Here is a 20,963-nt window from a genome sequence, read left to right as displayed (position 1 = left end):
GGGCGGCCATCTGTCAGGCATGCTTTAGCTGAGATTCTTGCATTGCAGGGGGTTGGACTAGATGACCGTTGGTGGTCCCTACAAGTCGATGGGTCTATTCTCTGCTTCTCTGCAGGGCTGTTTGCTTGCAGAAGGAGCAAAATGTCCCCAGCTCTCATGCATCAAATTGCTGGATCCAGAGCTGCCTCCCTCCCCTGAGAAGCCCAGCCTGGCCCTCCCAGAGGAGGTGGGCCTAACTCAGCTGTCACAGCATCACACCTTTCGGACTACAACTCCCATCAGCCCCTGCTGCGCGAGGTAGGCCTGACAGGAGTCGTCGCCCCAGACAGCCGAAGGCAATACGGTTGGGGAAACGCTGCGGACCTTCTGACGTCGGAGGACTACAACTCCCGTTTCCCCTGGCCGTTGGCCACACCGGCGGAGGCTTCTGGGAAAGCGAGTCCAACGGCTCTCGGGCGATTTGGTCTTTTGTGCTGCCCCAGCGGCGGCTCCTCCTCCTCCACGCGTAGACCCGCCCTCCGCGAGGGGCGATTGGCTGAGTCGGAGGGGCGTTCACCGAGAGCAGCCCCGGCGCCTGTCCGTCTCTCAGGACATCTGGCACAGGATTGGGCGGGACAGGCTGCCCGTCTCGTTCCCCGCCTACGTCGCGCCATTGACGGGCGGCGGGTCCCGACGCCCCCTGGCTCTGATTGGGCGGGCGTGTCCGCGAGGGGGCGGGAGGAGAGGCAGGGCGGGGGGAAGAAGGAGCGGAGCGGCCAAACAAAGATGGCGGCGTCTGAGGCGGCCGAGGCGGGCCTGGGGACGGAGGGCTGAGCAGCCGCGGCCGAGCCAGAGCGCCATGTCGGGGCCAGACGAGCGCGAGCCCGGCGGGGGGGCGGCGGCCGGCGTCGTGGCCGCGGGCGCCGGGGGTCCTCTGGCGCTGGGGGAGGCGGCGGGGCCTGGCCCGGGGGGCGCGGAGGAGCCGGGGCCGCCGCTCGGGGCTGGGGGGGCGGGCGCGGGGGGAGGAGGCGGCGGTGGCGGCGGCGGCCTGGTCCGGCAGGGCCAGCCCGAGCCCGGCGGCGACCGCGACTCCGACGCGCCGCCGAAGAAGCGACTGAAGCTGCCGGGCGGAGCCGAGGGAGGAGGCGGCGGCGGCGGCGGCGTCAAGCTGGAGGAGCGCCTCTACTCGGTCCTCTGCTGCACGGTGTGCCTCGACCTGCCCAAGGCCTCCGTCTACCAGGTGCGCCCCCCCCATCCCCCTGCTACACGGGTACGCGCGTACACGCGTCCTCTTCCCACGTTTCCCCCAGGCAGCCCCCCCCTCCCGCAATGGTGGCATTCGGAGGCTGAACCTTTTGCTCCGGGGTTGGGAAGGGCTACCTGGGGGCAGGTGTCCGTGTGGATGCGAAGGTAAGCGGGAATCGCCCTTGGCGGACACGCAGGCAGCAGCGACCTTGTAGTGAGCCAGGCCCATACCTGGCTCAGTATGGTCTCCACCCGTCTTTCCCAGCCTCGGGACCCCCGGGGGTTGTTGGGTTGTTGGGACTACAACTCCCTAGCCTGCAGGACCCGTGGTCGGGGATGATGGGATCTGTAGTCCAACAACTGCTGGGGACTCGAGGTTGGGAAACGCTTGGCAGGCAGCAAGGTACTCTCTCCAAGCCTTACCTGGAGGTGCCGTGGGGATTGAACCCGGGACCTTTTGCATGCAAGGCATGCGCTGCTGAGCTTTGGCCCATTCCCCTAATGCACGAAACGGCCCATGTTGGTCCATTTCATTACGCTTGTTTCAAACTTGTAGCCTCCACTGCCCTTGGGTTCGGTCAGGAGCTTTTAAAAATGCACGAGGGGAGAAATGCAAGGAAACGCTTGAAATAGGGGAGGGGGGGAGAAAACCACACTTTAAAAAATGGTGTTAAATCAGCACTTCCTAAGGATCATCACTTAATAATGTGGGCGGGTTGTCTTGTAAGTTAAGGTGTTCAGCTGATTATTCTTGCCTGACTGGTAAAAGAGTGGTGTGGATCAGTCCCCTCCACCACCCTCTGCCCCTCCTTCAGTGCACATTCTGGGTGGAATAGCCAATATCATGGCAGGTAAGTACAGAAGTAGGGAGGCAGTAACCAATTGAATTGGAGAGACGTGCTTGTGGTGTATGTTCTTGCATTGTTCTTCCCACCCTCTTGCACAGAGCGAGTGTCCATCAGATAACATACATATATTTTCCCCTTCCCATTATGCTGTATTTCTGTAAGCCATGCTGGAGAAATCCCTAAAATGGAAGCAATTACCTAGTTCCACAATTCAGACACGCCCACCTTGTTTTGCTTTGTCTGAGATCTCCATTTATCCAGCGTGTGGGCAGGATCTCCCCATGCCTCTTTCTGTGTGCTGCTTGCTCCTGACCCATTAATTTAGCCTCTTGGGTGGCAGGTTTAGCTGCTGATCTTTCAACCTGTGGTATAACTTGTTCTGCTCATAATTGTTGCTCTGAGCTTCCCTTCCCCCTGTGTTAATAATTTATTTGCTCTGAGTTTTTTTGGAGGAAGGGTGGGATGTAAGTAGTAAACTAGGAGTGAGAGTTGCTGGGATGTAAATGGTGAACTAGGAGTGAGCCATTGTACAACTCCACTCCACTCATCTACAGGGACTCCCTTTGCCCTGAAGTCAGGTTCAAGACGACCACCATCTCCTGACTCTGTTTTTATGGTAATGTTCAAAGTGCTGGATGGAACTTCTCAGTGTGTTGATTCTTCTTGTTGGCACTGGCTTTGCAAGTCTCATCTGCTGTGATTCCTTACTTTGCTTGAATATGACTATGGATGAGAATCCCTCTGTGCTATCTTTATATCTAGTGAATGTGTGCGTGAGTATTGGAAGGAGAGCAGCCTGGCAGCTATAAAAGACAAGCAGTCTCTTCTCTTTCTTCTCTTTGGTGATCCCTTGTAGCCGAGTAAGATTGTCTTCCATAAACACGGTTTTAACAATGAGTCCGTAAGTGACTGTGGAGGCCAATTCTGGATCCACACGTCCTTCCACAGTGGGGACATAGGTTTCCGGGCGGGAGTTTATCACGGTGTGGATTTGCCAAGTGTGCCTTCCTCTTAGCACGTTTCTCCCTTGGGTCCTGAGTTCGAGTGTCTTCAAAGCCCATGACACCTTTGGTAAAGGCTGTTCTCCAATTGGAGTGCTCGCAGGCAAGTTTTTCCCAATTGTTGGTGTTTATACTACATTTTTTTAGATTTACCTTGAGACAGCCTTTAAACCTCTTTTGTTGACCACCAGCATTACACTTTCCATTTTTAAGTTTGGAATAGAGTAGTTGCTTTGGAAGAAGATAATCAGGCATCTGCAGAACATGACCAGTCCAACGAAGTTGATGTTTGAAGAATCATTGCTTCAACACTGGTGATATTTGCTTCTTCCAGTACACTGGCATTAGTTCGCCTGTCTTTCCAAGTGATGTGTAAATTTTTTCAGAGACGCCGTTGATGGAATCTTTTGAGGAGTTGGAGATGGTGTTTATAAGTGGTCCATGTTTCACAAGCATACAGTAAGGTTGGTGATGATCCAGCGAGTGAGTAAGAGAGGCATTAGAGACACATTAAGGGACAGTGGTGAGAAGATTGGGAAAGGTTCAGAGAGCCTCATTTAGCCTACAGGTTGAATGAATTTTACAGGGACTGGGTTCCTACTTTCCTATGAGAAAGATCTGCTTGTCTTTCTCTACAGAATTAGAGATACTTAATATCTTCACTTTTAAAACTGGGTTGCTTCTCTCTTCTCTTCTTCCTTTCTACCTACTTCCAAAGATATGCCAGACCAAGCCCCCACCTCCTGTACCTAAATGAGAACTTCCAGACTATAACTTCCAAGTAGTTCCTCCCACCTTACAAATGCACAAATCATCTCAACAAAATATAAGCGTTGGCACTTATTTTCAAAGAAGTTAAGGGATGTTGGACTTCTGATCAGAAATGGAGAGGCCAGAGAAGTTGTATGGACATTGTTAAAAGTCCCAGATCCTCTTGCTGGGGGAGGAAGTCTGGTGTGTTGTGCTGGCTGACAGATGTGCGTTGCTGTTCTGACCAAGAGAATGCTCTGGGCTTCCTGGAGCTCCATGCATAAATTCAGGTACAGTGGTACCTCGGGTTAAGAACTTAATTCGTTCTGGAGGTCTGTTCTTAACCTGAAACTGTTCTTAACCTGAAGCACCACTTTAGCCAATGGGGCCTCCTGTACTGCTACCAGATGATGCTTTTTGCCTTTCTGTTTTGGTAATGAAGAGCTCTGCAGTGTCATGAGGTGGTCCACCAAAGCTTGGAGAAACCCCCTCCCCTCTTTCCAAGATACTGTTTTGCGAAGTTGTTCCCTTAAGCGCTTGTTTAGCGCTTGCATTATCAGAACCTGCTTCCTTCCCCTCATTTTTGTGCTCCATTTAATTCCTGCAAACATTTTAGGGTAAATAAGCCACAGAGGATTCTTCAGGCAATCTGTGCAAACAAATCAACAATCAAATGGACTTATGTCCAGTTGTGCCTCTGTTGTTGGCTGTTCAGCTGCATGAAAGCCTCCTGTTCTCTCCCCTGCCCTCCCCCCACAATGTTTGCACTTAATTGGTGCAGAACAAGGACTTGAACTAAAAGAAGCCAAGTGTGAACCAGAAGCATGGAACATGTGACTTGCAGCATGTGACTTGTCTTAGTTAAGTCCCTAAATGCAAAGGTCATCGCCTTGGTGATGTTACACTTTGGTGGTTGCGCCCTAATAATATCCGCGCAGTGTTCTCTGCCTCACTGTAGAATAAAGAGATGTCAGATGTGCACCTCCATAATTCCTTGCTGAAAAACAGGGCAGGAATTGCATTTCATTTTTGGAAGAGCAAGATTAGTGTTAGCTTTACCAGTTTGAAAACAAGCTCAAGATCCCAGGGAAGAAAAACAGCATTGTTGGTTACAGCTCTATGAGGAGAAGCACACAGGCAATTAAACTCTGGCAGTGACAATAATGGAAGCATTTTGTGTTAATGCAGTGTCTGTGTCTGGAGTCCAGTGGTTGTTGCCATCATATGAGGCTCCATGTTAAATGAGAAGCTTCAGCCGATACAGAATGCAGTTGCTTGTCTCAGATACCAAGAGATGTGCATATAGTCGGCCTATTTGGCATCAGTTATAACTGGTTGTCTGTTTGTTTCTGGACCCAATTCAAGGTGCTGGTCTTGATCTTGAAAATCCGTGACCTTCAAAGGCTGTCTCTCCCCACATGACACATGCGCACACACACCCCTGCTAGGTGAGATCTAATAAACACTCTGCTTACCATCCCAGCTCTGGCAGGTCAGGAGAATGATGACTAGAAGCTGAATCTTAAAGTTTATGATCATGGTGCCAAAGCTGTGGCACTTTCAGAGCCGATCTACCAGCTGTCCTCTCGGAAGGACAGAAGAGAGAGAGGCCGGGAGCCAGTCTGTCCAATGTACCACCAGCCACCTGCTAAAGTTCACTGGCCTTCCTTTCTAAGGTTGTCTATCACCAACCGCTGTGTGGGGAGGATCCCTTATGTCTTGAATTTTTTTGTCGTTTTGTTTTTTGTTTATGCATTTAGATGTTGTTCGTAAGCCACCTTTGAATATCCTGAAAGGCAGGACACAAATAATTATAACAAATTCTGGAAAAGTTCCAGGACCCGCTGACCTATTATTCCTGATTTATGATGTCCATTTTTAAATGTTTTTTTTTGTTAGTTCTGGTTGTGCTTTTTCAATTATTTGATGTTTACAACTTTAGTAAAGGCTTTGTGTAAATATTTTATTTAAACTAAGAATAATTGCCTCACTTTGCCATTCTGTGGTTTGAGCCTCATATTTGTAAATAGTTGTTTCCACACAACATTTTCCATACAGTTGGGGAAGCAAGTAAAAGCTTGTGTTCTCTTGCACACTGGGGGGATTATAGCCTAAGCAGCGAAGGATGGCGGCTGGTACCGAGGAAGGCGTTTAAGAAAGCATACTACTTGTGTTAAAGGTTACAGAAGGAAGCAGCGTTCCTGGAAAGGTCAGTTCAGAGTTGTCTGTGGCTGCTCCAAACCCAGGAATGCATTCTTGCAGCTTAATTTGAGAAGACTGGGGATGAGCCATAGTGTCTGAAACCCCTGGAGTCTTGTCTACTTCACAGTATAGATCTAGCTGCCCTTGAACAGAAGTCTTCATCCTTTTCAGACCCAGGACCCATCTTTAGTCCAACCATACATTTAGGGAAGTCTCTTTTCAACTGCTTGTTTACCATATATTTATATGCTGCTGCTGCTGCTGCTGTTGTTGTTGTTGTTGTTGTTGTTGTTGTTGTTGTTGTGTTCCCACCTTAGAAGAAGTCGCAGTGCAGCAGTGGGGAGTCCTGACCCACCAGTTGACGACCAGTGCCCAGATTGTGGAGCAAACAGAGCTGAGGAGAGGAAGAGGGTTTTACTGCAAAGCTTCTTCCCATGCAAATTGTGCAACATATAGTTCAAAAGAAGCAGCTTAGAAACAGGAAGGGGCTATGCCCTGAGAGTGTAAACAGATTTGTTGCAGGATACAGTCCTGGCTGGTAGGTAGCCTTGAATGCTTTGAGTGTCCAGGATAACTTGTCCTTCCCAAAGAGCTTTGGTGTCAGAAATAATTGTGTAATAAGTACCATTTATATAACTCATACTATGATGTGCAAGTGCTTTGGAAGATTGTTTTGTATTCACAGCAGTCCTGAGAGCTAGGTGGTTGCAAATAAAAATACATTATGCAGATAATGGCATATTTTGCAGGCAGCAGAACTGAGGCTGAGAGTTGCCCATTGTAGTCCAGTGTATCTGTTGATCCTGTCAGTGAGTAGGGGTTTGAGCCCATGTCTAAATGCTGCAGGGGCCTACAGATGTTGTCTAGACTCAGAAAAAGAGGGGAGAGGTTTCTTGAGTGCCTTCAGCTTAGGAAATGGCAGAAGCACTTCTACTGAGTTATTCCCTCCCCCAACTAAGGGTTTGCTACAGTAGTAAGCATAGGCCTTGGCAGCTGTGTGGACTTGTTGAGAGGTTAGTTTGTCAGGACTTGGCGTTTCATGATCATATTGCATTCATCATTTTTGTCTGAAATGTTTCTAGGAATTCTGCCTGTCAGCCGCAGCTCTTGTGCTCTGCTCTGCTGCCAGGTAGATTAATTCAGGGTTTAGACTGAACTTCCAGGAGGTGACTGAAAGGTCTCCCAGGCTGGCAGAAGCATCTGTAACATTGCATGAGTGTCTGAAGGGAATATGTCTTGATATACAAATGTAGTCAGCTTCTCCTTAACTTGACATGTTACTTTGATCAGTGCAGTTCTTGGCATGATGCGTCTATCCTTCTTTGCTTGGAGTGTGTGTGTGTGTTTTATGCCCCATTTTCCTGTCCTAGTTTGTTGTATACCCAGGTCTTCCAGCTGCCACAGTCTCTTTCCAGGCCCACGTGCGGTTGATTGGGAAATGAAGAGGAGCCGCTAAAGGCAATGGGCTCTCTGACAGATTTATTTGTGCTACTTGCCTCCCTCCCCCTTCTCCAAGTAGCCTCCAGCTGGCATTTTAGGCACTCTATGTGGTAGGTTGGGTCAAGGGATAGTGACTTGTTGAAATCATCTGAGTGAAGTTTGAACCCGGGGTTTCCACATTAACTACACCTGGGTGGCCTAAACAGAGCTACTGTGTGCCCCTGCTTTCCCCCAGCCATACTGTGATGTCAGATCCTGCCTGGCTCTGTTAGTGATGCTATCCCTGGTGACTTCATCCTGTTGAGAGGTTGTGTGCCTCTGCAATATACTTGACTGTCTTTACTCTTTCATTAGTAGGTGTTGCCCCAGAAACGCCATACCTGTTGTTTGACGATTGCCTAGATGCCTCTTTGGGAATCCTTGGGTGAATGACATAATCCCCACCCTGCTAACTTAATGTAGTAGACTGACTGAGGGTCAGTAAACGGAGACTCAGTCCACACTGTAGTCCAGCAATATCTGGAGGCCAATGGGGCCATTAGCCAGCCCTGCTCTAAAGAATCAGGTTTGCAGTTTGGGGGTGCTCTTGGACCTAGTACTGCTGCTGGATACATAGGTGGCCTTCTTTCATCGTCTTAGGGCTGTGGTTGAGAGATCAGCTTGATAGAAACGGCGTCTCCACCATTACCCACATTCTGTCATCCCTGTTTTGGAATACTGCAATGCGTTATGCGTGCGGCTGCCTTTAAAAAAACCCTCCAGACGTTTCAGTTGGTTCAAAATAGGCATCATGATGGTTAATATTATGCCCATGCTCTGTCATCTGCGCTGGCTGCCCATTCCTGGACCCATTTCATAATGCTGGTATTAAAGTCAAAAACGGGTTCTGGCCAAGGAGTGCCTGCCTCACTCCATGTATGCCCATGTGCACCATAATGTCGTCTTCTGAGGCCCTTTTCTGGATGTCTCTGTCGCATGAAAACCTTTCTTAATTTTCCCAGGCTTTTTATTCCTTCAGTTTTAAAAATGGGTTGCCTTTTTTAAAAAAAGATGTTTTTGATACTGTTGGTTTTGCTTTGGCTTTATTCTGTGGCTGTTTTCACATGGTTTTATCCTTGTATTTTATGGTTTTAACCTGGGTGGCTAACCCATGACCCTTGATATATTGGTGGACTATCATTCCCATCATCCCTGACCATTGACCATGCTGATGGGAGCTGTAGACTGACAGCATTTGGAGGGGCCACTGTTTAACCTGTTTTGTGAACCACCCAGAGAGTGCCTGCTATTTGGCAATGTAGAAATGGAGTTAGCAAATACAGGTGAAACTCGAAAAATTAGAATATCGCGGAAAAGTCCATTTATGTAAGCAATTGTTTTCATTAGCTACTGGAGTTTAATATATGAGATAGACTCATGACATGCAAAGTGAGATATGTCAAGGCTTTATTTGTTATAATTGTGATGATTATGGCATAAAACAGATGAAAACCCCAAAGTTGAAATTGTTAATTTGGGGTTCTCATCAGCTGTACGCCATAATCATCACAATTATAACAAATAAAGGCTTGACATAACTTGCTTTGCATGTCATGAGTCTATCTCATATATTAGTTTCACCTTTTAAGTTGAATTACTGAAAGAAATGAACCTTTCCACGATATTCTAATTTTTCGAGTTTCACCTGTACATAAAGGCTTTGTTTACAGGTCACTTGTGAAATCTTTGCTACACCAGTGTTCCTGTTTAAGGCAGAGTGTGTGGTGATGTGTATATTTGGTGCCAAGGAGGATTTTGACTTATTGCTCTAGTTTCTCTCTCTTTGATGAATTCCTGGCCAATACTGTCAGGGGAATTCATACTGGTCTTTAAATTGAGCGGAAAGTGGTTTTGTGAATATTCAGTCCCCCTGCACAGAGTTATTTATTTGTATTTGTCCTGCAGGTGTTGTGCCTTCATTTTACTTCAGCCTACAGGCCACTTGGTTTGGAGCAACTGCTTTGGGGTGTTTTCTGTTATGATGTTACCTACTTAGGAGAAATGGCTCCTTGCACAGGAGGCAGGTGGGGGCCTCCATTCCAAAATCAAGTTTCTGTCCTGAGTTGTAGAACATTAGGGAGATAATGATGGAGAGCTAACTGAATCTAGAGCCCATTTGAGGTTCCCTTTATGGCGGTGGCAAAAAGATATCTGTCTTTTCTGTCACGAGTATATTAGTGGAATCTCATCCAGCAGAGCTGTTGTGTGGTGCCTTCAGAGTTAGCTGTGACCTTAGGCAGGCAGAGTTTACAATGCTTGCATGGTCTAAGCCAGGCATGTCCAACAGGTAGATCGTGATCTAGTGGTAGATCACTGGACGTCTGCGGTAGATCACTGGTAGATCATTGGGTCCCCTCAAAAAAGCTGAACAACTGTGGCCCCCCCCTAAAAAAAGCAAAACATTTTACCTCCTCCCTGAAAAAACTCAACAACTTTGACCCCCCCCCAAAAAACGGGCCTTCCTCCTTCCTATAAAAAGCTCAACAATTTTGACCTGAACCCCAAAAAAGGGGGTAGATCACTGCCAGTTTTTAACTCTGTGAGTAGATCGCAGTCTCTTGGGAGTTGGCCACCCCTGGTCTAAGCTATTTATTTTGTATCTGTGCTTGAAGAAGAGACCTGTAAATTGACCAGCACAATACTGGGCCAGAGGGAGATGCCTGCTGAAGTTGCTCAGACTAAAGCAGTGTTTTTCAGTGTCGAGTCCCCAAATGTCAGACTACAACTCGCATTATCCCCAGGCAGCCTCACCAGTAGTCGGGGTTGAGGGCAGTTGTAGACTTAACAATGCCTTAGAGGTTTTCTTACAATCAAGTGGTATATAAATTCCAACAGTAAGAAATATCTCCCAAGGAAGGGGGTATGGCTGAGGAAAATGCAGAGTTCAGGTATGTTTGCTTTTTATTTAAAAATTTTTTAGTAATGTAAAAGGCATCACACACCTCTGATATCTCTGCACAAGTGCCCGCAGACATTGATGAATCTCTGGCTAAAGTTACAGGTAGGTAGCCGTGTTGGTCTGCCATAGTCTCTGGCTAAAGGAATCCAAGATGGAAGCAGTTGGCCGGGTGTGCTGAATAATTTTGGTCCCTTTCGTCCAGCATTCATGCATAACTGCACTTGCACTTAGCCTTGTATGTGACTTATGAGACAAACTGGTGAAAGAGGCAGTGAAATGATGATCTATGGCTTTTCATCCCCTCCCCTCCCCACTCTTCATTGGCTGAGATTTATAGGTAGCAGTAATTCCAACATTTGGACTCCACCACCCTAGCTTGTAGGTGCTGTTACTGACAGCCACTTCCTGTGTTGATGCTAAAGTATAATTGCTCTGTTTCTCTCTAATTAGGGTTATGAAGCACCATGTGGTGTTTTGAGTGAGAATAAACGGGAAAAACCAGGCTCCTGTTTCCTGAGCCACATGCCTCCTCCTCCTCCTCCTCATGAGGACTCGGAAAGACAGGTCTCTTAAATGCAGGGCACAATTGTGCTTCCAAGGCCAAAGCCTTGTTTATTAAAAGCCCCATAAAGGGGTGATTCAGTGATTGGTTGCTATCCTTCACCTGGTTTTGCATTAGGCAGAAAAGTAAATATAGTGATGTTTGTGTATTAACATTGCTGTGATATGAAAATAGCATAAAATAGTGACTGAGTAAAAGGAGCTCCTTGGAAGAAAAGATTGTATATCAGTGCAGTACATTAAATAGGTTATGCCTGGATTCACAGTAGTGGTTTGCAAGGTAAAGGTAAAGGTACCCCTGACCGTTAGGTCCAGTCGCGGACAACTCTGGGGTTGCGGCGCTCATCTTGCTCTATAGGCCGAGGGAGCTGGTGTTTGTGCGCAGACAGCTTCCGGGTCATGTGGCCAGCATGACAAAGCCGCTTCTGGCGAACCAGAGCAGCGCACAGAAACACCGTTTACCTTCCCGCTGGAGCGGTCCCTATTTATCTACTTGCACTCTGACGTGCTTTCGAACTGCTAGGTGGACAGGAGGTGGGACCGAACAATGGGAGCTCACCCCGTGGCAGGGATTCGAACCGCCGACCTTCCGATCAGCAAGCCCTAGACTCTGTGGTTTAACCCACAGCGCCACCTGGGTCCCTAATGGTTTGCAAACCTGTCCTCAAATTCTGAGTAGTGGGATTTTATCCATGTGCACAAACTCAGATTGGAAGCTGCTAAATAAGTATGTGGTAAGCAGTAGTTGGGAGTGGCAGCCCCTTCTAGAATTGTCTCAACCCCCTGTAGGTGGGTCTCTTACAGCACAATCCTGCTCACATTCACTCAGAAATAAGTCTCACTGTGTTCACTGGGGCTTCATCCTAGAGAAGTGTGTCTTTGAATTGCAGCCGAAGTGTAGGGTGGTCTATGCAGATCACTTTTCTTCTTTGAGCAAGGTCTGTTGTATCTGAATGAATGGGAGGATAAACACATTTGAGATGGGGCTCTTTTTAAGTTGGCAAGAAATTAAGGAAGGTGGATAAAAGAGGCATCTCTGTTATTGAATGTTCTGCACTTGACTAGATGACTCCCAGCTGTATGTTTGGTGACTTCAAATAAACTCCCTGTTGAGACTCACTACCTGAGGACAGCAGGCTTGCCTAGCCTGAATGTATTTGGCCAATTTGAAAGCACAACTATTTTTGGACTGTGTTGTACAGTCTTTCTCGCCTCATTTGCAGCTTACAAAATCACCTTCAGGTCCCTGAGTTGTGTGGTGAGCTCAGAGCATGTTTGAAGAGATTGCTTCTCAGGTTCTTGCTCTGGAACACTTTAAAATTGGATCTCCTTGAGCTTGCAGAGTGGCTGGGTCTGAAGCAAGTATGCTGGCCTTGGGCCATGATTGCTTACATAGAGAGGAGGATCTGTATTTCTGTCCCCACTCTTTTTCTCACTAGAGTGGGCACTACCTTAATTGTGTATTCTTACTCGGGACTGCAACAGAGGGGCTTCTTCAGCAAATACATTTTTTTAAAAAAAGTGTAGAGAATTGACAAAAAAATTGAATGGGAACTGTTTGGGGAAGTTTTTCATATTTAATGCTGTATTGTGTTTTTAATATTCAGTTGGAAGCTGCCCAGAGTGGCTGGGGAATGAATAAATTATTATTATTATTATTATTATTATTATTATTATTATGGCAAGGAAGAATGGAAGTATAATTGACATAAGCTACGTAGAACTCAAGCATGACACAGGGATTGAGTGAATCTTCTGCAATTCTAGAAAACCTCTGAAGTTCTGGTTTTCCTTTTTCTCGCAGTGTACAAACGGTCACTTAATGTGTGCTGGGTGCTTCATCCACCTGCTGGCAGATGCCCGCTTGAAAGAGGAGCAAGCCACTTGCCCAAATTGTCGCTGCGAAATCAGCAAGAGCCTCTGCTGCCGAAATCTTGCCGTAGAGAAAGCAGTGAGCGAGCTGCCATCGGAGTGTGGCTTCTGCATGCGCCAGTTTCCTCGCTCTCTTTTGGAGAGGCATCAGAAAGAAGAATGCCAGGACAGGTAAAGGGCTCTTCTTGCCATTTACCAAAGAGTTACTGTTGACTCCAAGGCAGTTTGCTATGATGGGATGGGATGGGATGGACAGGTCTTGGAACGGTGCCGACAGGAAAAAGGGCTGCTCCATCTAGTCATCAGCAAAGTTGTATGTATTGTACAAATCACCTTTTGCAGGAATGCTCTTGGTGTGTGTGTGTGTGTGTGCTGCCCATCTTGTGGTTCCATAGCAAACTGTAGGGAGGTAGTGATGAAGACCCCGATGCAGATTACGAGCATTTTTTTATGTTGCTTACTACATAAAATGCCTCAAAGCAACTTACAGTTATAAATGCATGCAGAATACAATTTTTTAAAAAATAAGATCAAAAAGATAAAAGAACGTTAACGATTAAAGGTGTTCAGTAATACCAAAAGGATGACTCCTGCCCTGCCCAAGTGTAAGATGAAAGCCAAAACAAGGCTTAGGCTTAGGCTATCACCATACCAGAGGGCCCCAATTAAAAGCCAAATGCCAGGGTAAATAGGCATGTCTTTGTTCATGACGGTTTCTCCAGCTTTGAAATGGATCCACAGGTACAAAAAGGTTGGCAGCCCATGATTTAGGGCAGTGTTTTTCAACCACTGTTCCGCGGCACACTAGTGTGCCGCGAGATGTTGCCTGGTGTGCTGTGGGAAAAATTGTGTTTATTTGATTCCTATTCAAGAGAATTACTTTATATATAGTCAATATAGGCACAGAGTTAATTTTTTTAACATTTTCTAATGGTGGTGTGCCTCGTGATTTTTTTCATAAAACAAGTGTGCCTTTGCCCAAAAAAGGTTGAAAAACACTGATTTAGGGTGCCAGAGCAGGTGGTATAAAGACCAATGGCCTTGCCTTGGCCACGGGGGCAAGAGGAATGGGAATGTAATGAGATGACTTAAAATGTCTGGTTTTGTTCTTCAGTGGTGAAACATTTTATTTGTGTCATATCGACAAGCCCCTTCCTGGCGATGAAGGCACAGCTTTTCTGTTCTGATACCTGTTACTAACATCTGTGCTGGGAAGCTGTGGTCAGTGCAGCAGTCTGGGGGGAGAAAAAAGGACCCGGTAGCTTGTGAATCTTTCATATCAAGGGTTGGAATTCCAGGGTCCTTTTTCTTTGTGTGTCATTTTTGGGGACTACTTTTTGCCTCGAGCATTGCTGCGCAGTGTGCCACCCCACCTCCGTCTGCCCTGCCATCCTACTTGAGATGGCTGCTCACTTGAGTTTTGCCCTCCTTTCCGCCTGCAGAGTTACTCGGTGCAAGTACAAGCGGATTGGGTGCCCCTGGCAAGGCCCTTTCCACGAGCTGACCGTACACGAGGCAGAGTGCACACACCCAACAAAGACGGGGAATGAGCTGATGGAGATTCTGGATGAAATGGACCAAACGCATAAAAAGGAGATGCAGCTGTACAACAGCATATTTGGCCTGCTCAGCTTCGAGAAGATTGGCTATACAGGTAATTGCTGGGATTTGATCAGGCTGTAGATAAAAAGAGCTTTTGTGATTGATGCTGGGTTGCTTATTCCTTGCTCCCCCCCCCCCCTGGTACATTAGTGCCATTTGTCTGTTGATGGTTGTGTTTCTGTTATGCAACATTTATTAATTTGTTTTCATTAAATAAACATGCAGCAACTGTTCCTCTAGATCAGAAGAGTGAGACTTTGCTGATCAGACAGGGCTACAGCACAAAATGGCTGCCCCAGAAAACCTCCTTGTGCACTTGAGAGTTCAGGTTTAAGGGTGAACCTGTGTGTGTGTGTGTGTGTGTGTGTGAGAGAGAGAGAGAGAGAGAGAGAGAGAGAGAGAGATGTTTTACATGATGCTGAGGGCCTGGGAAGAAAAGTGACCAGGTGTGTGTGTGTCACAAGCTGCACTGTCTGTGCGCAGCTTCTGGTCCCTGAGCCACGCGCTCAGAGGCTATCTTCTTGAGCAGAACTGACTGCTTCTTTGGCATTCTTCCTTTGCTAATTATTCCACTGTGCAGCATTGATGTCGCGTGGAAGAAGGACCTTTCGTAGCTGCAGGTAAGGCGTTGTAGTTGCATTTGTGGGGCTGATGAGCCAGGCCTCAGCCTAAGGCTTAAAACCAGTGTTGGTTCTGCTGCTTTGTATGGGGTTGGGGATGGTGGATGGGGGACGGGGGGGCGGTGTTTTAATATATAGTGTCCTTTGTCATTCATCCACTTTGGTTGGGAATCTGGTGTATCCATGTTACTTAGGTTGTAAATTCTACATGAAATTTGTTCTTTGTGAAATGAAGTATTATTACACCTTCCAGCTTAGGTTTTGATTACTATTCAGAGAGTTGGTTGTTCATGTGGTTGCTATACGTATTTTGAAAACTTTGGGAGTTTTCCACCCAACCCCCTTTCCAAAGAGGTTGAAACATTGCCATCCTTTCCTGATGTGGAGCCTTTCCCTGGTTTTCTTGACCTAGCAGCAAAGTGTTTTCCCCCTTAAGTGTGGGAACCATAAAGGTAAATCTTCAAGGTTAGGGAGGAAGCTGTCGTTTTATCCTGATAGAACTAAACTGCTTTTCCAGGTAAGCCTCTGACTCCATTGGTATGACTCCTGAAGTAGGCTTGGCAACATGTTCAGCATAATGTGTGGAAAAAATCACTGTTTATTGATTGGGGGTGGGGAAACAGATTCTGAAACCTCCTTTGTTTTGCTGTAAATGTTCACCTTTCCTGCAGAGAGGACCTGAATGAGTTTAACCTGTTGTCTCCAGTCCTGAGAAGTAGTGGAATTTCTCTGTTGCCCCAGCAAGTGCTGCAACCTGCAAAGAGGATTTTGCTTGTCTTGGCTAAGTTAGAAAAGGTGCTTGGAGCGTGAAAAAGCAAAGCGGCAATAAGAGCCCTGGTGAAGTTGGGGTGTGGAGCAAGGTGGCCAGCTGCCTCCCTCCTGAGAAGTTCATTGCTGTACGGGCAAAGCAGCCACAGGAGGGGGTGGCAAACAGTTCAGCTGGACACCCTGGTGGTAGCAGATCTGAGAACAGTAAGGAAACGGCTCTGCTCAAGAGCTAGGCAGTGCCGCATGGCAATGCTGAGGGGAAGGGTGGTGGGTTCAACCTGCACAGGTTGAGAGCTGGCTCCTGAGGGTAGCCTGAGGCTCACCTGCTCGGTGTCCTTGAACACTGTGCAGCCTCTGCCCACGAGGGAAGAGGGGTGGAGATCTTCCTCTGCTTTAGAAAAGAGGCGGCCTCTGTCCAGACTCTGGACTCCAGAGAGGCTGTGCCTGCTTGACACGGAGAGATCAAAAGTGCTGAGTCGAACTGATTGTGTGGCTTGAATAACTCCATCACCTCCTTTGTCCAGGTGTTGCTGCCGTTCCCTGGAAACACCGAAGAATGCAAAAATGTACACAGAGGTTCCCTGTCCCTGAGTTTCTGTGAGATTCCATGGGTTTTGTACACCAAAGACTTTTAAAACACTGAGCCAACAATCTTGATATACTTGAACAAAACAAAGCACTTCGTTGCACTGTGGACTCTGCTGGAGAAGGGTTTTAAGAGACTGACACTGGACTTGTGCCAAATCATTTGGGTCTAAAAATTGGATAGAGCTTTCAATGATTCAGTGTACTGTTCTCTGTCTTTATGAATCTAACCCCAGGATTTTCTGCACTATGTGAAAACCTGAAGGCTGCTTCTTCTTCACACACCCCACCCCCTGTTTCTTGGTTTGCATTGTGGTGATACATAACTGTGCCATCTACAGATCTGTATTGTTAATGCCAATAAAATAAAGGTGCTGTGTTATATGAACTGCATTGTCTGACTTGGTTTTTATGCACCCGTATGTTGTTATGGACACTCATAATGAATCTGGAACCAGCGGCCTTTCCCCTACAATTCTGAATGGCGCATGTGTTAGCTTCGCTGCCTGTCAGTGGCCCAAGAATTCTTACGCAGGTACTGGAAGAGGCCTCCAATGTGGTGCTGTAAAGGGTCTGGCCTTAGACCTAAAGTCTGAATTTTAGAGCTGTGATGTGATTGTGCACTACAAGCCGCTGCTGGTGGCCTCTTGAGGAAATGCTCCTTATTCAGTGTGGCAGCATCGTGCAAAGAACGGAGGGCAAGACCAGAAGACTTGAAGATGCTTTGGTGATAGCACCTTCCATGTCCTGCGATAAACGAACATGGAGCAGAAATTCTCTTGCTTCCAGACGACTCCCATCCTGGAGTGGTGATTTTTGGATTGGTTACTCCTGACGCTCCCACAGGGTTCCTTCAGGCAGTGTGGCTCCAGGCAGGCAGCTTTGTAGTAACAGTGGTTGCATTGTTCACATTTGAGCTTCCCTGCCGCTTCTCTCCCTCCTCCCCCCCCCTGCAAACTTAAGCAATGATGAAACTGTGTAGTGGTTTTTAAGTGTTAAAATGCATTGATGTTTTATCTCATTTTCTCCTCTTCCCTACTCCCTTTCCCTCCAAGAAGCCAAGTTGCTTCTCCCCCTAACTAGCTCTGAATGGCTACTCTCACCCTTGTTGTCTCCTTACGTCCCGGCAAAGAAGGCCCCTCACAGTAGCTACAGGTAACTTGAGCTTTGATTTTTTCTGCTGCCAACTTCTCTGGTTTAACTGTGTGTTTCCTTTCTTCCACACCCCCCAACCCCCTTCTTCTCGCTCTCTTGCAGAGGTTCAGTTCCGTCCTTACCGAACAGATGACTTCATCACCCGCCTCTACTATGAGACTCCGCGGTTCACGGTGCTGAACCAGACCTGGGTATTGAAGGCTCGAGTTAACGACTCGGAACGAAACCCTAACTTGTCGTGCAAGCGGACTCTCTCCTTCCAGCTCATTCTCAAGAGCAAGATCAACTCCCCCATGGAGTGCTCGTTCCTGCTGCTCAAAGGACCTTACGATGACGTGAAAATCAACCCTGTGATCTATCACTTTGTCTTTACCAACGAGAACAACGAAACAGACTACGTGCCGCTCCCCATCATAGACTCTGTGGAATGTAACAAATTGCTGGCAGCCAAGAACATCAACCTGCGTCTCTTTATATTCCAGATACAGAAGTAAACGTAAGCAAAGCTTGGCTTTTCCAGGAGTGACCGAGAGAGAATGAGAGGGCGAGAGAGAACGCGTGCACCACTGAACCAGAGTAACCTCGAACGGCTGCCTCGACCCCTTTATGATCCCACAATTATTTGATTATTTTAAAGAGAACATTTTGCATGTGTGGTATACAACAGCTGTGAGCGGCCGCTACCTTCCTCGTGTCTCTCTCTCTCCATCTCTGCCAGGAATAGGCGACTGGGGAACCGGCTCGGTGAAGGGTACGGACGAGGCTTGAGAGCGCCAAGCTGGCAACCACCAATCAATACATTGTGAAAAGGCTGCATCTGTGTCATGATTGTGTGTGATATCCACAATGTAGTGTCAGGGTGGTTGGTTGGGCGGTGGTGTTAAGGTCCTTCACTGTGTCCTTCTGCCCTGGTGGGGAGACATTCTGGCTTGAATAATAGTAGCAAGAATTGAGTAGAATCTGGAAGTGGTGGGTTCTGTCTCCGATTTACTGGAATAAAACAAATGGGAGATTCTCAGATAACCAAGTCATCTTTAGAGACACCGCCCCCGCCCCCCCCCCCCAAGGCAAGGGGCTTTTTGCCAGGCTCCTTCTAACTGGGCTTAAAATGCCACATTCTAACAAGTTCTGTAGAGAGGGGAGATAATAGCGTACTGGGTGCTTTTTGGCATGAATGAGTAGCAGGATCACCAATCTTCCATTTGTGTATCAGTAGTTCAAATCATCCCCCCCCCCCCGCTTTTTCCGTGCGGTTGAGCTGCTGGCTGGCGAAGAAGCGTTTGAAATGAAGTCAGGATTAATAGAAGGTTAATGATGACAAATGGAAAAGTTGCTGGCTCTTCCTTTCCAGCAGGAAGTAGCATCCTCAACATGGCTTGAATTGCACTTCACAAGGAGAGAATCCAGAGAGGTCCCAGCGTTGCCCTGTTTCTTCTGTTCCACCCCAGTCCCCCCACCATCAGGCTTGAGATCTTGACAGACTAGATAGGAACCTAAATAGAATTGACCCAAATCAGTGCAGACTTCTCGGAATGCAGGGTGATTTATTCTGTCTGTTTTGGGAACTTTCCCAATACTTGGAAAAAAATTCTTTCTTTCTTTCTTGTGCAAATGAGTTAACAGGCTCTTCTAGTAATTATGCAATTTTACAATGTGATTTTATGTATGTAATATATATATATATAGATATATGGATGAGGATAGCGTGGCCGTTCACCAAATTTCAACGAGATCTACAGGGATATTTTGCTTGATGCTCTTAAACATATTTTTAACTGGGGTGGGGGGGGAATTGGTGGTGGATGAAGACTGTATCATGAGGAACCAATAGGTTATGTTGCACATCCAAGATGATTTTCTTCCCTCTCCTTTTGACTCCTTCCCCTCATCCTCATGCCATTTTTATTTAAAGGAAGCTACTTTTGGTGGCAATTTATGCTTTATATGGACTAATTGGATCAGGTATGTTTTTTTTAAAACGTGAGAATTTGCTGCAGGTGCTGTCCTCCTTGGGACTTATTGCTGTTAAAAGGGTAGCAAAGCAGTCCCTACCCTCCCAGTTTTAATGCCCTCCTTTCTCCCTTCAGCCTCCTGGTCATAGTGGTGGCGGGTGGTAGTCAAAGAATCATTTTTAGAAATGTGGGGAGTTAGTCTGCGATGTCCCAGGAGTAGGCTGGTCTGTTGTCACTGGCCCACCAAGCTATGTGCGGCCCACCAGGTGCCTACTGTGCCATGCCAGGTCTCGTGTTTGTCCTGGCAGGGCAGCAAAAGCTCCTGGTGGGCTGTCATACATGGCTGCCTGGGCCACATTCATTTTAGCAGGCCACATGCTCTTGGGAGTCCCAGAGTAGGAGAATGTCTTAGCATGTGTTTAGAAAAAGTAAAGTGCCCGGGGATAACGTGAACTGAAGTTTGGCAAGCTGTTTAGCAGGATGTTCCAGGTGATGGCATGTTAAACTGTTTAGCAAAGGACTTGCCCCATATTATATCAGTCCTGTCTGATGGGAATGTGAAGGCAGAACTTCTTTCCTGAGCAGCACGGGTGGGATACATGGAATATCTGAAACAGTTGTGAGCTTCAGAGGAAGAGCTTTTCAGACATACATACAGTTGTGGCTTGTTTGTTTGTTTGTTTTAGCTGGTGATTAGGAATTATTGACCAACTCGGCAGGGTTTTGTTTTTGTTTTACCAGTTGAGGGTTGCCCAAGCCAAAATTATGTCTCTCTTGCCCTAAGGTGTTTAATTGCAAGGACTCTGAACCAGGAACTAGTTCTTAAGATCTCCACAAAGCAGGCTGCATGCTGAAGGACCCCCCCCCCCCCCCGTGTCCATGCAGTTTCTTGTAATGGGTGCTTTTGAGCATTGGAGCCTGCACTTGGAACAAGAATGCCCCTTAGATGCCTCTGTGTGCATGCAACTGTCTTCCTTGTATTTGGGGATGCAAACCAGCGCTGAGCACCTTCTCCAGTATTTGGAACGAAGAGGCTGTCTCTGGGCTCAAGTGCAGAATATGTGGGTTGAGGAAGCCTGCAGCTTGTCCTGATGTGGACGGCAGGGAACTAAAGCTCATGGATCCTTTTATTGTGGCGCAGATTTCAAGACTGCAGCCTCTAAATAATAGCCAGAATTAGCACATCACTTAATCCTTAAACTGGAGCAGGTCTAGACTTGAAATCGTTCTTCCCTACCCTACTCGCATACTGTGGTTGCTCTGGAAATAAAGGCACACACCAAAAGTTTTACTTGTAAAAGGAGCTTATGTATATACTAATGCAGAGGTTAGAAACCTGCTTGTCATGCTTCCAGGAACTGGCTTCAGCATGAACCTTAACTTATGAGTAGAAGTGATATACTAGGTAACTGCAGAAGAAGGAATGCTTTCAATGGGCCTGCCTT

The 20,963-nt window shown here is 47.1% G+C and overlaps 1 protein-coding gene and 1 long non-coding RNA gene across 2 annotated transcripts; both read left to right on the top strand.

Annotated features, from left to right (window-relative positions):
- Positions 1–746: 746 nt before the first annotated feature.
- CYHR1 (cysteine and histidine rich 1) lies at positions 747–18,380 on the top strand. The gene is made up of 4 exons (XM_033155983.1): positions 747–1,219; positions 12,769–13,007; positions 14,279–14,490; positions 17,669–18,380. The coding sequence occupies exons 1-4, from the start codon at positions 839–841 to the stop codon at positions 18,058–18,060; spliced, it is 1,224 nt and encodes a 407-aa protein (XP_033011874.1). The 5' UTR covers positions 747–838; the 3' UTR covers positions 18,061–18,380.
- On the top strand, positions 15,242–16,799 carry LOC117050369. The gene is made up of 2 exons (XR_004427081.1): positions 15,242–15,853; positions 16,351–16,799. It is a non-coding gene; the product is annotated as an uncharacterized LOC117050369 (long non-coding RNA).
- Positions 18,381–20,963: the final 2,583 nt, after the last annotated feature.

The sequence above is a fragment of the Lacerta agilis genome, chromosome 7 (genome assembly GCF_009819535.1).
Source record: "Lacerta agilis isolate rLacAgi1 chromosome 7, rLacAgi1.pri, whole genome shotgun sequence".
Classification (NCBI taxonomy): Eukaryota; Metazoa; Chordata; class Lepidosauria; order Squamata; family Lacertidae; genus Lacerta; species Lacerta agilis.
The sequence above is the reverse complement of the archived record's forward strand: the minus strand, read 5'-3'. Positions and strand labels throughout refer to the sequence as shown.